At 48.9% G+C, this 14,229-nt stretch overlaps 1 protein-coding gene across 2 annotated transcripts in view; it reads left to right on the forward strand.

The window, feature by feature from the left end:
• The window catches only part of LOC147124504 (protein limb expression 1 homolog), a 135,133-nt gene extending 123,977 nt beyond the window's left edge, over positions 1-11,156 (forward strand). For both annotated transcript variants that reach the window (XM_085988096.1, XM_085988089.1), the window contains one exon: positions 3,607-11,156. In XM_085988096.1, coding sequence (XP_085844222.1) covers positions 3,607-3,909 — 303 coding nt within the window. In that variant the 3' untranslated portion in view covers positions 3,910-11,156. The remainder of the gene's footprint in view (positions 1-3,606) is intronic.
• Positions 11,157-14,229: the final 3,073 nt, after the last annotated feature.

Below are 14,229 nucleotides of genomic sequence, written 5' to 3' on the forward strand. Positions count from 1 at the left end.
ATCGTTAAATAACCTGGTATGTTTAATTCCCAGGCATTGTCACCCTGCAGCCATGTTCCTGTAATGGCCACAAGATCATACCCATATGTAGTTATTTGTGCCATTAACTCGTCTGTTTTGTTACGAATGCTACGTGCATTCAGATAGAGAACTTTCAAAAATGTTTTGTGACACTTAGTTCCTGCTTTTGCCCTTTTTATTACTTTACCTTTTACTTCATATCTTCTGCCCCTTCCTGACACGCTCTGGTTTTTAATTTCCCCACTGCTACCTAAGTCTATGACCTTCTCTGTTGTCATTTTTATTATTTGCTCTCTAGGAACCTCCCCCCCACTAGTTAGTTTAAAGCCCTCTCTACAGCCCTAGTTATATGATCCGCCAGGACTCTAGTCCCAGCACTGGCCAAGTGAAGCCCGTCCCAACGGAACAGCTCCCTCCTGCCCCAGTACTGGTGCCAGTGTCCCAGGAAGCAAAACCCATTTCTCCCACACCAGTCTTTGAGCCACGCATTTAACTCTCTAATTTTATTTGTCCTAGCCAAATTCGCTCGTGGCTCAGGTAATAATCCAGAGATTATTACCCTTGTGGTTCTGCTTTTTAATTTGGCCCCTAGCTGCTCAAACTCCCTCAGCAGAACCTCCTTCCTTGTCCTATCTATGTCGTTGGTACCAACATGGACCACGACAACTGGATCCTCCCCCTCCCACTCCAAGTTTCTCTCCAGTCCAGAGGAGATGTCCTTAACCTTGGCAGCAGGCAGGCAACACAGCCTTCGGGACTCTCGCTGTCGGCTGCAAAGAACTCTATCTATCCCCCTAACGATACTATCCCCTACCACTACAACATTTCTTTTAACTCCCCCCACTTGAATGGCCCCCCGCTCCACGGTGCTGTGGACAGGTTGCTCATCCTCCCCGCAGTCCCTGTTCCCATCCTCACAGGGAGTAAGAGCCTCGAACCTGTTGGACAAGTGCAAGGGCTGCGGCTCCTCCAACACTACCTCCTGGATCCCCGTACCTGCCTCACTTCTAGTCACACCATCCTGACCCTGGCCACGGGCTACATCTGAATTAATTAATCTAATTGGTATGAATACCTCGTGATACACAGAGTCCAGGTAACTCTCCCCCTCCTTGGTGTGTCTCAGTGTTTGAAGCTCGGACTCCAGCTCTTCAACACGGAGCCGGAATTCCTCGAGCAGCCAACACTTACTGCAAGTGTGATCACCGTGAGCATCAATGGTGTCCACCAGCTCCCACATATTGCAGCAGCAACACATCACCTGATCTCCCATTCTATGTAATTAATTAAATTTATTAATATTATTCTTAAATACCCTCTGCCCCGATTCTAGATGGTGAATATCACACCTTAGAAACTATAAACCAACGAGATTTAAGCTTAAAAAGAAAGAAATACTTACCAACCAATCACTTACCCGCTTTCTGGTGATGTCACACTTGGATTACTTTTTACCTCTCTCCTTCCCTCCGAGTTCCAAGTTTGGAGACTGTGAGGCCTTCCCCGGGTCTCTGGAGCCTTTTATAGCCCGCTCTGACACTCGAGTTTCCCGCCGACACTGTGAGGCCTTACCTGGTCTCTGGGGCCTTTTATAGCCCCGCTCTGCCGCTCGAGATTCCCGCCAACGCTGTGAGGCCTTACCTGGTCTCTGGGGCCTTTTATAGCCCCGCTCTGCCGCTCGAGATTCCCGCCGACGCTGTGAGGCCTTACCTGGTCTCTGGGGCCTTTTATAGCCCCGCTCTGCCGCTCGAGATTCCCGCCGACGCTGTGAGGCCTTACCTGGTCTCTGGGGCCTTTTATAGCCCCACTCTGCCACTCGAGATTCCCGCAGACGCTGTGAGGCCTTACCTGGTCTCTGGGGCCTTTTATAGCCCCGCTCTGCCGCTCGAGTCCTGCCCCTCCCTCAACCATGTCTCTGTGATAGCAACAATATCATACTCCCATGTGTTCATCAACACCTTCAATTCATCTGCCTTACTCGCAAGACTCCTTGCATTCAAATAAATGCCATCCAGCCTTGCCATACTCCCTTGTGCCATTACATATTTGCTCTGCCTTCCAGGCTAACTTGTTTTTTCCTCTATATTTGGCTGTGCATCACCCCCCACTATAGCTCCACTCCATATCCCATCCCCCAGCCAAGTTAGTTTAAACCACACCCCCCCAAAACAGTACTAGCAAACCTCCCCGCAAGGATGTTGGTCCCGTTCCGGTTCAGGTGCAACCCGTCCGACTTGTACAGGTCCCACCTTCCCCAGAAGCAGACCCAGTGACCCAGGAAACTAAAGCCCTCCCTCCTGCACCAACTCTTTAGCCACGCATTCATCTGCTCTATCCTCCTATTCCTATATTTACTAGCACGTGGCACCGGGAGTAATCCAGAGATTACAACCTTTGAGGTCCGGCTTTTTAATCTGCTACCTAGCTCCCTAAATTCTTGTTGCAGGGCCTCATCCCTCTTTCTACCTATGTCGTTGGTACCAATGTGAACCACGACCTCTGACTGTTCGCCCTCCCCCTTCAGAATGCCCTGCAGCCGCTCAGTGACATCCTTGACCCTGGCACCAGGGTGGCCACAGAAACGCCTATCTGTTCCCCTTACGATAGAATCCCCTATCACTATTGCTCTCCCACTCTTTTATCTCCCCTCCTGTGCAGCTGAGCCACTCATAGTGCCATGGACTTGGCTCTTGCTGCATTCCCCTGAGAAACCATCTCCCCCAGCAGTATCCAAAATGGAAAATCTGTTGGAGAAGGAGATGGGTCCAGGGGACTCCTGCACTATCTTCCTAGTTCTTTTACTCTGTCTGGCGGTCACCCATTCCCTGTCTGCCTGTGCACTCTTTACCTGTGGTCTGACCACCTCGTTAAACATGCTATGCACGAAGATCTCAGCTTCGCGGATGCTCCACATTGACTCCGAAATGCGGATTTCGAGTAGCTGCAGCTGGAGACACTTCCTGCACATGTGTTCGCCTTGGACACCGAAAGTGTCCCTGACTTCCCACATAGCACAGGAGGAGCACTCCACGCTGCCGAGCTGCCCTGCCATGTCCTAACCTTAACTTACTCCCTTTACTTCCTTTAAATTAAAGAATATTAAATACACTAGGGACCTTACTTCACTTTAAACACTACTAACTCTAAACTAGAGACATTACTTTTACTTCAACGACTGGACTGTAGAAATACTCACCATATCCTACTTATCAATCAGCTCCTTCCCTGGTTGTGACGTCACTTTAGCGGTTTCGCAGTTGTTGTTTGACTGCTCCCGCTCTCGGACTCTTTCCCAACTCACAGCACTCCTCTGCAGCGCTCCTTTATGGCCACTCCGCCTTCTCTCAGGTCCCGCTGCCGCTCCCACACAGGTCCGCCTCCTCTGGTTAGAACAATAACCATTTTATAAATATGTACTGTGAAACATGTTTGTTATCATCTTACTTTATATCAAAATCTGTTATTATAAGGGCACAAAATATCAAAACTTTCCTAATTTATTTTTATACCATAGGTTATAGTGCCAATATTACATAATGAATGCACTATTTGTTTTAAAGTGTACTGGTCTTTTCCTTTCCACAGGATGTAATTTCCTATTATTCCAAACAATCTTTGGATGACTGTATGCGAAGTCAGATGGCACTAGATTGGATTTTGAAGGAGAAGAAGATACCAGAAATTATCTCTCAGGAGCTCCAGTCTTCAATCAAAGACCTAGAGAAAGCCAGGGAATCTGGACGTGAGTTGCGGTTCCACAAAGAAAAGAAAGAAATTCTGACACTGGCTCTCAGTCAGATTGGGTCAGGATCTGACAGTGTTCAAATGTGTGAACAGAACATGTGTGATCCCAATTGGTTGGGATTGTGCACAAATTTAGCAACCTAGCACAATTCATTCAGGACAGGAATTTATAACCATGATCAAGATAACATGTGCTTTTCCTACATAAAACTTCCTCCTGGCAGCACAAATGTCAGCAACCAACACCTGGACTGGCCGTGGAGACCATTATCTTCACAAAATCTCTCCGTTGCCACAGCGACATGTGAACGGCAGTAATATGTACAAGACAGTGTAATAATTAGGAATAATCTGCACAAAGAAACCACATAAAGCCTGGTACCCATCATATAGCATTCTAATCATGTTATTTGTTCATGCCATAGTGTTTGTATTATCATTGTTATTGCTATGTTATGTTATTTATGTCATAATTGTATCTTGTACAAACCTAGTTCAGCTGTTCTCAATGCACTAGGTGCAATTTTGTTAGCTAAACAAAGATTCACTTTGCATAGAGAATTACATAGAAATTATACAACATAGGCACTGGCCATTTGACCCAACCAGTCTGTGATTATCCTCTGTGTGAGCATTCGTTTTAATCCCATGTGCCCATCTTTTTCCCATTTCTCTTTATTCTCCTTTCCTTCAATCACCTATCGAATCTATTCTTAAATATTAACATGAGCCAGGAATATCCTTGGGGCTTCTCCCATTCCGCTGGCATAACTTCAGCTGAAGTTCAGCAGAAACGGGGTTTTTGTTGATGTGGCGGAGCAGGTGAAGCACCAAAGGAAATTGATCAACTTAGAGGAGACCCATTTATATTTAGCATGTTACCAAGCATACATTTTGGAAGGAAGAATAAGGAAAAGAAATATACACTAAATGGTAAAACTTTGAAGAGTAGAGGAGCAGAGACACTAGGGGGGCTAAATTCAATTAGGCTGGAAAACAGACGCAGGGATCACGATGCGCGAACTGCCCGCGTCCATCGAAAGTAGTGCAGGCAGCACACAAAATTTGTGCTGCCCTCTCATTATAATGATTGGAGCGTTGAGCTCAGCACTAAATGCACTGCTGGTTGGAATTGCGCTGAACAGCGAATCCTATGCAGTCTGCTCTCATTTAAAGGTTACCTGCAAAGTCACAGGCTGGTCTGCACTTCTTAATGGAGAGGTGCTCTGAATCAGAAGGACCTCATTGTTGGTGGAGCTGGTCATTTTTGTTGTGCTGGTCATTGTTCTTGGAGCTAGTCATTCTTAGTGGAGCTCGAACAATAAATACGTCTCAAGAGGGGAGAGAGCGTGCACCTCGGTTCTTCAATGCAGCACTGGAGGCCTTGGTGCAGGGGATGTACAGGAGGAGACAGGTCCTGTACCCGCAGGAGGGCAAGAGGCCTTCCAGCCACACTGTAAAAAGGCAGTGAGAGGAAATAACAGAAGTCATCAGTGCCACCAGTGTTGCCGCCAGGACCTGGACACAGTGATCCATAAGTTTAATGGCCTCACTCGAGTGGTCAAGGTGAGTGAATAGAATCATAGAATCATAGAATGATTACAGCACAGAAGGAGGCCATTCGGCCCGTCAAGCCCATGCCGGCTCTCTGCAAGAGCACTTCAGCTAGTCCCACTCCCCTGCCCTTTCCCTGTAGCTCTGCAAATTTTTTTCCTTCAGGTACTTATCCAATTCCCTTTTGAAAGCTGTGATTGAGTCTGCCTCGTCCATCCTCTCAGGCAGTGCATTCCAGATCCTAACCACTCGCTGTGTAAAAAAAGTGTCTTTATGCCCAAGAAAAGGCATTATTGGGGGGCAGAAGTCAAGAAAATCAGCCATAAAAAGTGAGAGGCAGAGAAAAGAGAATGACCATATTACCTGAAATTCCAACATTGTTTTGCCTTTATTTGCCTCCAGCATATAGTGATAAGCCCCGATGTGCATTCCAGATCCTAACCACTTGCTGCGTAAAAAAGATTTTACTCATGTCGCATTTGGTTCTTTTGCCAATCACCTTGAATCTGTGTCCTCTGGTTCTCGACCCTTCCACCAATGGGAACAGTTTCTCTCTATCTACTCTGTCCATACCCCTCATGATTTTGAATACCTCTATCAAATCTCCTCTCAACCTTCTCTGCTCTAAGGAGAACAACCCCAGCCTCTCTAGTCTACTATCCATGTAACTGAAGTCCCTCATCCCTGGAATCATTCTCGTAAATCTTTTCTGCACCCTCTCTAAGGCCTTCACATCCTTCCTAAAGTGCGGTGCCCAGAATTGGACACAGTACTCCAGTTGAGGCTGAACCAGTGTTTTATAATGGTTCATCATAACTTCCTTGCTTTTGTACTCTATGCCTCTATTTATGAAACCCAGTATCCTGTATGCTTTTTTAACCGCTTTCTCAACCTGCCCTGCCACCTTCAACGATTTGTGCACATATATCCCCAGGTCTCTCCGTTCATGCACCCCCTTCAAATGCCATATCCCACCAGCTGCACCACCAGCCTCACACACTGCTCAATGCACCACACCCCCATCACTCACCTACCAACAATCTCTAGCAATCACGACTCATATCTCCCAATTATAGCTTCACCTCACCCTCACACTTACCACTGCTGCAAGCCTCACACCCACATCTCACACCTTTCACATACTGTCAGCTATTCAATGATGACAAGCTAATCACCCAAACACATTGCATCACATTCCCTTTCTCTTGCAGGCCAAGGTCGCTCACAATCGGAGAGAGCAGCAACAAACAGGCGGGGGGCATGCACGTCTGCACAACCTCACCCCTCATGTGTTGGAGATAATTGGTGGGGGTGTCACTGAGGCCGTGTCGCAGGGCAAGGCTGAAACCATTGATGATGATGGTATGCTCATACCTAATCCTTCTTCACACATCCCACTTCCCCCTCATCCCACAATCTCTTCTCACTTACAAGTTACTGATGGTGTAAGTATGGACATCTTGCTTCCCCGCCCCCCTCCTCCCCTCACCACAACCCGACCCTTCTGCCTTTCCCCTTTCAGATACCCAAGAACTGCCAGCAGCCCAACCTCTGCAGCAAGAATTAGAGGAGGAGAGTGATGGAGAAGAAGAGGCACCGTCACTCAATCTGACACTCTAGGCACCAGCTCAGAAAATGGCACTGTGCAAACCTTAGAGGGTAGTATAGAGTCGGGACCTGCACGTGGTGAATCACCGGACACGAGTGGGCTGCAGCCAGGCCGGGGAAAGGGTAGCGCAGGTGCCAGCTCCCCAGAGGGCAAGGTTGCTCACAAGTTCTGCTGCACAGGACTCAGATGAGGACTTCGATGGGGCAGCCTTCAGAAGAAGGGTGTTGGGCACGCATACAGAAATGCTTGGTGCAATGGCAGACCTGTCAGAGAGCCTCATCACTGTCAAGAAGCATGGAGGGGTTTGGCTCCAACATTGCATGGGGCTTTGCGCGGAGCTTGGAGCCCATGATTTCCAGGATGGAAATGATGGGCAGCTCCATTAGGGAACTTGTGGTGCCAACCATGATGCTGGGGGTGTGATGGGCGATGTCTCAGCTTCCATTGCAGCACAGGCGGAAGCAACCCAATGTCTGAGTGCTACAGTGGAAGCTCAGGCTGCTCTCATGCAGGATCAGCCTGCTACCACACAAGTACAGGCTGCTGCCATCATGGCTGGGTTTACGAGTGTGGAAAGGGGCTTGTAGGGTCTCATAGGATTCCAGCAATCTGTCCTCCAACAGATGGCTAGAAATGCTGAGGCTATGTGGGACACAAACCTGCTTTCCTCTCTGAGGATGACAGCATTTCTAGTCCCACCACTACCACTCCGCCACAGCCATTGCAGTTGCCTGTCAGCCAGCCTAGACTGCTGCCGCCCATGCCGAGGTGGTGCAGTCTACAGCCGGGCCTTCTAGGCCCAGAGCTGCTCGAGGTTGTCCTGCATGGCCATCTGCAGTCTCCCCCACTGAAAGTCAGCAGCCTTCCACCAGTCATGCTGCAGCCACTGGGGTAGAAGCAGTAGAATAGGTAAAGGAACACAAAAAACAGACACTAAGGGCTCGATTTTAACAGCCCTGAGGAGGTGGGTTTGGAGGTGGGTCAGCTGCTAAAATCGGAAAAAAATGGCTTCAGACACTCAATTCGCCTCCATCTCGCCCCCACGCGATTTTTGTGAGTGTTCAGCTGTTCCCAAACTGACCTGACTCCAACCGGTGGGACAGGTAGTTAAGGCAGTTACGAGCCTGTTAACTGCCTTGATAATCCTATTTTGATAGAGGTTTCCCATTTCCGGGCCTCTGGCTCCTGTTTCCCATCGTGTCAGAAACAGTCCAGCTGCAAGGAGACGAGTTGGTGGAGGACATGATCTGTAGTCATTATTGGTGCAGAACTTTAAAAGCGCTCCTGTAACATGGTTGGCATTCAAATGCAACAACTTTGTTGTTGGAGGTTTGAGATAAGATTTTGCGAATCTACTGACCTTGTGACTGGTCAAGCTGACACACATCTGCTGTGTGAACTGATTGGAATAATTTCAGGCCACTTTGAGTGTGCACTTGCAAGCTTCTTGCCTCAACTGAAATCTGTAACAATGGGATGGGAACCATTTACATCCTCTCATCCTGGTCGTCAGGTTCGGAGGAAGAGCAGCGCGGCTTAGTGCTGCAGGATGAACAAGTGGCTCAGCACACTGCCTCCTTGGAGGAAGATGAAGAGGACGAGGAAGAGGACGAGGAGGAGGACGGGGAGCAGCGCCTTGTAGGGCCAGATGTGGCCAATCCAGCAGCAGGCGACCACATTGTTGGCCGTCAGGCAAGGGATGCACTCATCCATGCCAGATTCACATGAGCTTACACTTCAAACACAGGTGGCTGGCACATGGAGATGAAGATAAGGTCGAGATTCTTAACACACCATACATCATCTGTCCAATAAACGGCGCTTTCCGATCACTGTCACAACCGTCATTATAAATGGAATTAGCCCTGACCCTCACTGTGCAACTTCCATTTCCCAGAGCACATAGACCAGAACCTCAACTCTTTGCCATCACTTTTGTTCAATGACATCACAAAAGGAGGACACTCGATAATTTACAGCACAATAAAACACCCAAGTGACTACCCTTGTGAATATTTGTGTGTTAACTTCCTCTTTCGCATGCTTCTATGTGGTACTTCCCCGGAGGCTTCAGCAGATATAGAGGCACCTTGCTCACTTTGATGCTGCACCTGCCTAGATGCCTTTGGCGGGCCTCCTCTGGGTTTAGGAGCCTGGGAGGGTGCCTCTACAGTTTGCTCTTCCTGCAGCTATGCAGGGGCTGAGACGGCCATCTCAGTTTGGTGTGGAATCTGGGGCTCTGGCCGAGGGTTCTGCAGTGGCATGGTCGTGTGAGTGCTTGGAGAGGAGCCCACACTTCTTTGTTGCCTGCCACCAACATCTCTCTCATGGGTCAGCCGCACTTCAGTGCTAGCAAGTGGCTGGAGAGCACCTTGCTGCATATCAGTAGGACCATGAGGACTTGTCTCTGTACTGGCAGTCCTCATAACAAGGACGTCCATGAAGCTCTGGTGTCTCTCCTCAATAGATGTCCATCTCTCCTCCATTGCAGACAATCTATTTTGAAGAGTCACCATGTTTTCATTAGTCTGGCGATTTATGTTCTCCATGGTGGTTGCCACCCTCTCCATGGCAGAACGGTCATGCGCCATTGCCTCCACAAAGGCAGTGCTCATGTTTGAGATGGACTCCTCCATTCTCTCCACACTCGCAGTTACCCTGGATGCAAACCCTGTCAGAGACTCTGCGCTTGTTCCTGGAATTTCAGCACCGCTCTCTTTCTGGATGGCCCCAGAGGCACAGCGTCTACATGCATCTGAACAGAGCTAGGAGAGTCCTGCGGCCTCCGACGAGGACTCTCCACTGCTGTCACTGTCTCCACCATCTGCTGATGCTCACTTGTGATCTGTGATACACCAGGTGACAACACTACTCTATGTCGCGCAGGCCCCGCCGAGGTGTGCGTGTCTGCGCTGGTGCTGGGTGCACTGAGTCCTGGTGATGCTGCTCCCTCTGAGGCTCCAGGTTCCTCTGAGGAGTCGTCCGGCTCTTCCTCCTGGACAGTGAGGAGGGGGGCTCTCAATGGTCCTGTGAAAGAGTAAAGGCATGAGTTAGACATCAGATTTTCAGGTAGCAGACAAATCCTTTTGTGCAGATGATCAGAAGTCAATCTCTATGAGCATCATGTGCCATTGCAGTCAATCATGAATTGTAAATGCGAGGGATGAAAATGCATTCTGTCACCAGCTTCCTCAAATGCGCCCATCTCTCCTTCCCCCACTTCCAGCTCCTCGCCACCTCCCACGATGTCGTGAGCAGCCTCCTCAGCGTTTGTTAATGTGGCCAGGGATGGTGTGCCTCCTCCAGTCTTTGCTCTTTCCCTCTTATTGTGGACTAGCTTTTCCTGCAAGGAGGGACACAAGTGGAGTTTCAACGAGAGTGATGGCGTGAGTGTGAAGAATCCAAAACCTAGAAGCTTAGAGGGAGACCAAGATGGAGTGAGGTGGCAAGAGGAAGGTGCCTCCCTGTGCGTTGTTAGTTGTCATTGCATAACAGTGAGAGCGAGTGTGAGGGCTGCATAGTAGAATAGTGAAGTGATTCAGTATAGAGAGAGAGATAGAGAGGTAAGGGTGCAAGGGAAGTAAGGGTAAGGTGGGATGTGGAGGAGCAGGCTGACAATGCAAAATGCTGGTGATGAGTAGAGAAGGGAAGCAGTTTGAAGGTAAATGTGATGGGATGCTCAGTTTTGTTGTTCGCACAAGGTCATTAAAGCGTTTTCGGCACTGGACCCAGGTGCGTGGATATAGCGCCCTTGCACTTACCTCCTCAGCAATCTGCAGCCAGGCTGCCTTTGTCTGCTGAGGAGGCTTCCTCCGGCCATCAGGAGGGAACAGAATCTCCCTGCTTCCTCTTACTCCCTGCACAAGAGTTTGCAGGGACTCCTCAGTGAATCGGGGAGCAGCCTTGGCTTTCACAGCACTCATGGTCACCTTGGCCCATTCCAGCTGCAGCAGTAATGAGAAATGAGAGGCTGAGGTTACATGGAGCCCTTAAAAACAAGTGCAGCAATGACCTCATCAGTGCAGACCAACAGACCCGCTCCCAGGCAATGCAGCAGGCCGCGCGCACGACGAGACTAATTGATACAATTAAGGCAAAATAGAAGATAGGAGCAGGAGTAGGCCATTCGGCCCCTCGAGCCTGCTCCGCCATTCAATGAGATCATGGCTGATCATCCAAACTCAGTACCCTGTCCCTGCCTTCTCCCCATATCCCTTGATCCCTTTAGCCTTAAGAAATATATCTAACTCCTTCTTGAATATATTTAATAAATTGGCCTCAACTGCCTTCTGTGGTAGAGAATTCCACAGGTTCACCACTCTCTGAGTGAAGAAATTCCTCCTCATCTCTGTCCTAAATGGCTTACCCCTTATCTTTAGACTGTGATCCCTGGTTCTGGACTCCCCCGCCATCGGGAACATCCTTCCTGCATCGAGCCTGTCTAGTCCTGTTAGAATTTTATAAGTTTCAATGAGATCCCCTCTCATTCTTCTAAACTCCAGCGAATATAAGCCCAATCGACCCAATCTCTCCTCATACGTCATTCCTGCCATCCCAGGTATCAGTCTGGTGAATCTTCGCTGCACTCCCTCCATGGCAAGAGCATCCTTCCTCAGATAAGGTGACCAAAACTGCACACAATACTCAAGGTGTGGTCTCACCAAGGCCCTGTACAACTGCAGCAAGACATCCTTGTTCCTATACTCGAATCCTCTCGCTACGAAGGCCAACATACCATTTGCCTTCTTAACCGCCTGCTGCACCTGCATGCTTACCTTCAGCGACTGGTGCACAAGGACACCCAGGTCTCGTTGCACTTCCCCTTTTCCCAATCTATTGCCATTCCAATAATAATATGCCTTCCTGTTTTTGCCACCAAAGTGGATAACCTCGCATTTATCCACATTATACTGCATCTGCCATGCATCTGCCCAATCACCCAACCTGTCCAAATCACACTGGAGTTTCTCGGCATCCTCCTCACAGCACACACTCCCACCCAGCTTTGTGTCGTCTGCAAATTTGGAGATATTACATCTAGTTCCCTCGTCTAGAAAATGGGACACCAGGAGTGGCTGAAACCGGCAGCAGGTCCGAAACCCGCCCACCAGGAAGCCCACCCTCAACCCGCCTCCATTAGTAAAATTGAGCCCTAAGGGAATGCACAAGGGTGATTAGTTGACTTTTTAATGTTATATTTGAATTATTAATTTATAAATTATGTTTGGAATTGTTTTGTGGTGGCTTTCATTTCAGCATTGTGTCAGCTGTGGCTCAGTTGGTAGCACACTCGCCTCTGATTCAGAAGGTTACATAAGAACATAAGAAATAGGAGTAGGAGGAGGCCATTCGGCCCTTCGAGCCTGCTCCACCATTCAATGAGATCATGGCTGATCTTCTGCCTCAACTCCATTCACCGGCCCTATCGCCATATCCCTTGATGCCTTTACTAGTTAGAAACCTTGTTGTGAGCACATAAAGCTAGGTTGACACTCCAGTGCAGTGCTGAGGGAGTGTTGCACTGTCGGAGGTGCCGTCTCTCGGATGAGACGTTAACACCATCTGCTCTCTCAGGTGGACCTAAAACATCCCATGGCACTATTTTGAAGAAAAGCAGGGGAGTTATTCCCGGTGTCTTGGCCAATATTTATCCCTTAAACAACATAACAAAAACAGATTATCTGGTCATTATCACATTGCTCTTTGTGGGACCTTGCTGTGCGCAAATTGGCTGCCGCGTTTCCTATATTACAACAATGGCTCCACTTCAAAAGTACGTCATTGGTGGTAAAGTGCTTTGAGATACCCAGTGATCGTGAAAGGCGCTATATAAATACAAATCTTTCTTTCTTTCATTGTGTCCAAGAGGACGCTGTGATGTTCTGTGACAGAGGGATGGTAAGATGGGGAAGTGTTGAGCAACGGGGAGCTGGAGTTTCAGTCAGTGGAACCGGAGTCTGTTGATGCGCTCACAGACAGCCCATCCGGAATGGAGATTTGCAGGCTGCCTCCTCCCTTCATCCTCCTCATCCTGAGGTCATCATGGAACCCGTGGTTGCAAGGGCTGCGCCATCATGATGGCCAAGTTGTTGAGGATGCAGCAGACCACCATGAATTGGGACACCCACTCCGGTGAGTACTGGAGAGCTCCTCCCGACCGGTCAAGGCAGCGGTACCATTGTTTCAGAGCCCAGGCAGTGGTAGCATAGTGGTAATGTCACTGGGCTAATAAGCCAGAAGCCTGGACTAATGATCTAAAGACGTGAGTTCAAATCCCACCACGGCAGCTGGGGAATTTAAATTCAGTTAATTAAATAAATCTGGCATAAAAAAGCTAGTATGAAACTATCGGATTGTTGTAAAAAGGTTCACCAATGCCCTTTAGGGAAGAAAATCTGCCGTCCTTACCCGGTCTGGCCTATATGTGACTCCAGACCCACAGCAATGTGGTTGACACTTAACTGCCCTCTGAAATAGCCTAGCTTAGTTGTAACAAACTGCTATGAAACACAAGAATGAAACTGGACAGACCACCCAGCATCGACCTCGGACATGGCAACGGCACACCCAGTCCAGTTGACCCTGCCAAATCCTCCTCACCAACATCTGGGGACTTGTGCCAAAATTGGGAGAGCTGTCCCACAGACTAGTCAAGCAACAGCCTGACATTGTCATAATCACAGAATCATACCTTTCAGCCAATGTCCCAAACTCCTCCATCCTTGGGTATGTCCTGTCCCACCGGCAGGAAAGACCCACCAGGGGTGGTGGCACAGTGGTATACAGTCGGCAAGGAGTGGCCCTGGGAGTCTTCAACATTGACTCCCAACCCCATGAAGTCTCATGGCTTCAAGTCAAGCATGGGCAAGGAAACCTCCTGCTGCTTACCACCTAGCGCCCTCCCTCAGCTGCTGAATCAGTACTTCGCCATGTTGAACACCACTTGGAAGAAGCACTGAGAGTAGCAAAGGCACAGAATATACTCTGAGTGAGGGACTTCAATGTGGCTGAGTCCTGAAGGACATTGCTGCCAGTCTGGGCCTGCGACAGATGGTGAAAGAACCAGTACAAGGGGAAAAACCTACTTGACCTTGTCGCAGATGCATCTGTCTATGGCAGTATTGGTAGCTGTGACCACCGCACAGTCATTGTAGAGACATCTTCACACTGAGGACACCCTCCAACGTGTTGTGTGGCACTACCACCGTGCTAAATGGGATAGATTCCAAACAGATCTAGCAGCTCAAAGACTGGGCATCCATGAGGCGCTGTGGGGCAGCAGCAGAATTGTATTCCACCAC

Source organism: Somniosus microcephalus, chromosome 1, assembly GCF_052327205.1.
Source record: "Somniosus microcephalus isolate GS21.2 chromosome 1, FLI_Smic_1.0, whole genome shotgun sequence".
Taxonomy (NCBI): domain Eukaryota; kingdom Metazoa; phylum Chordata; class Chondrichthyes; order Squaliformes; family Somniosidae; genus Somniosus; species Somniosus microcephalus.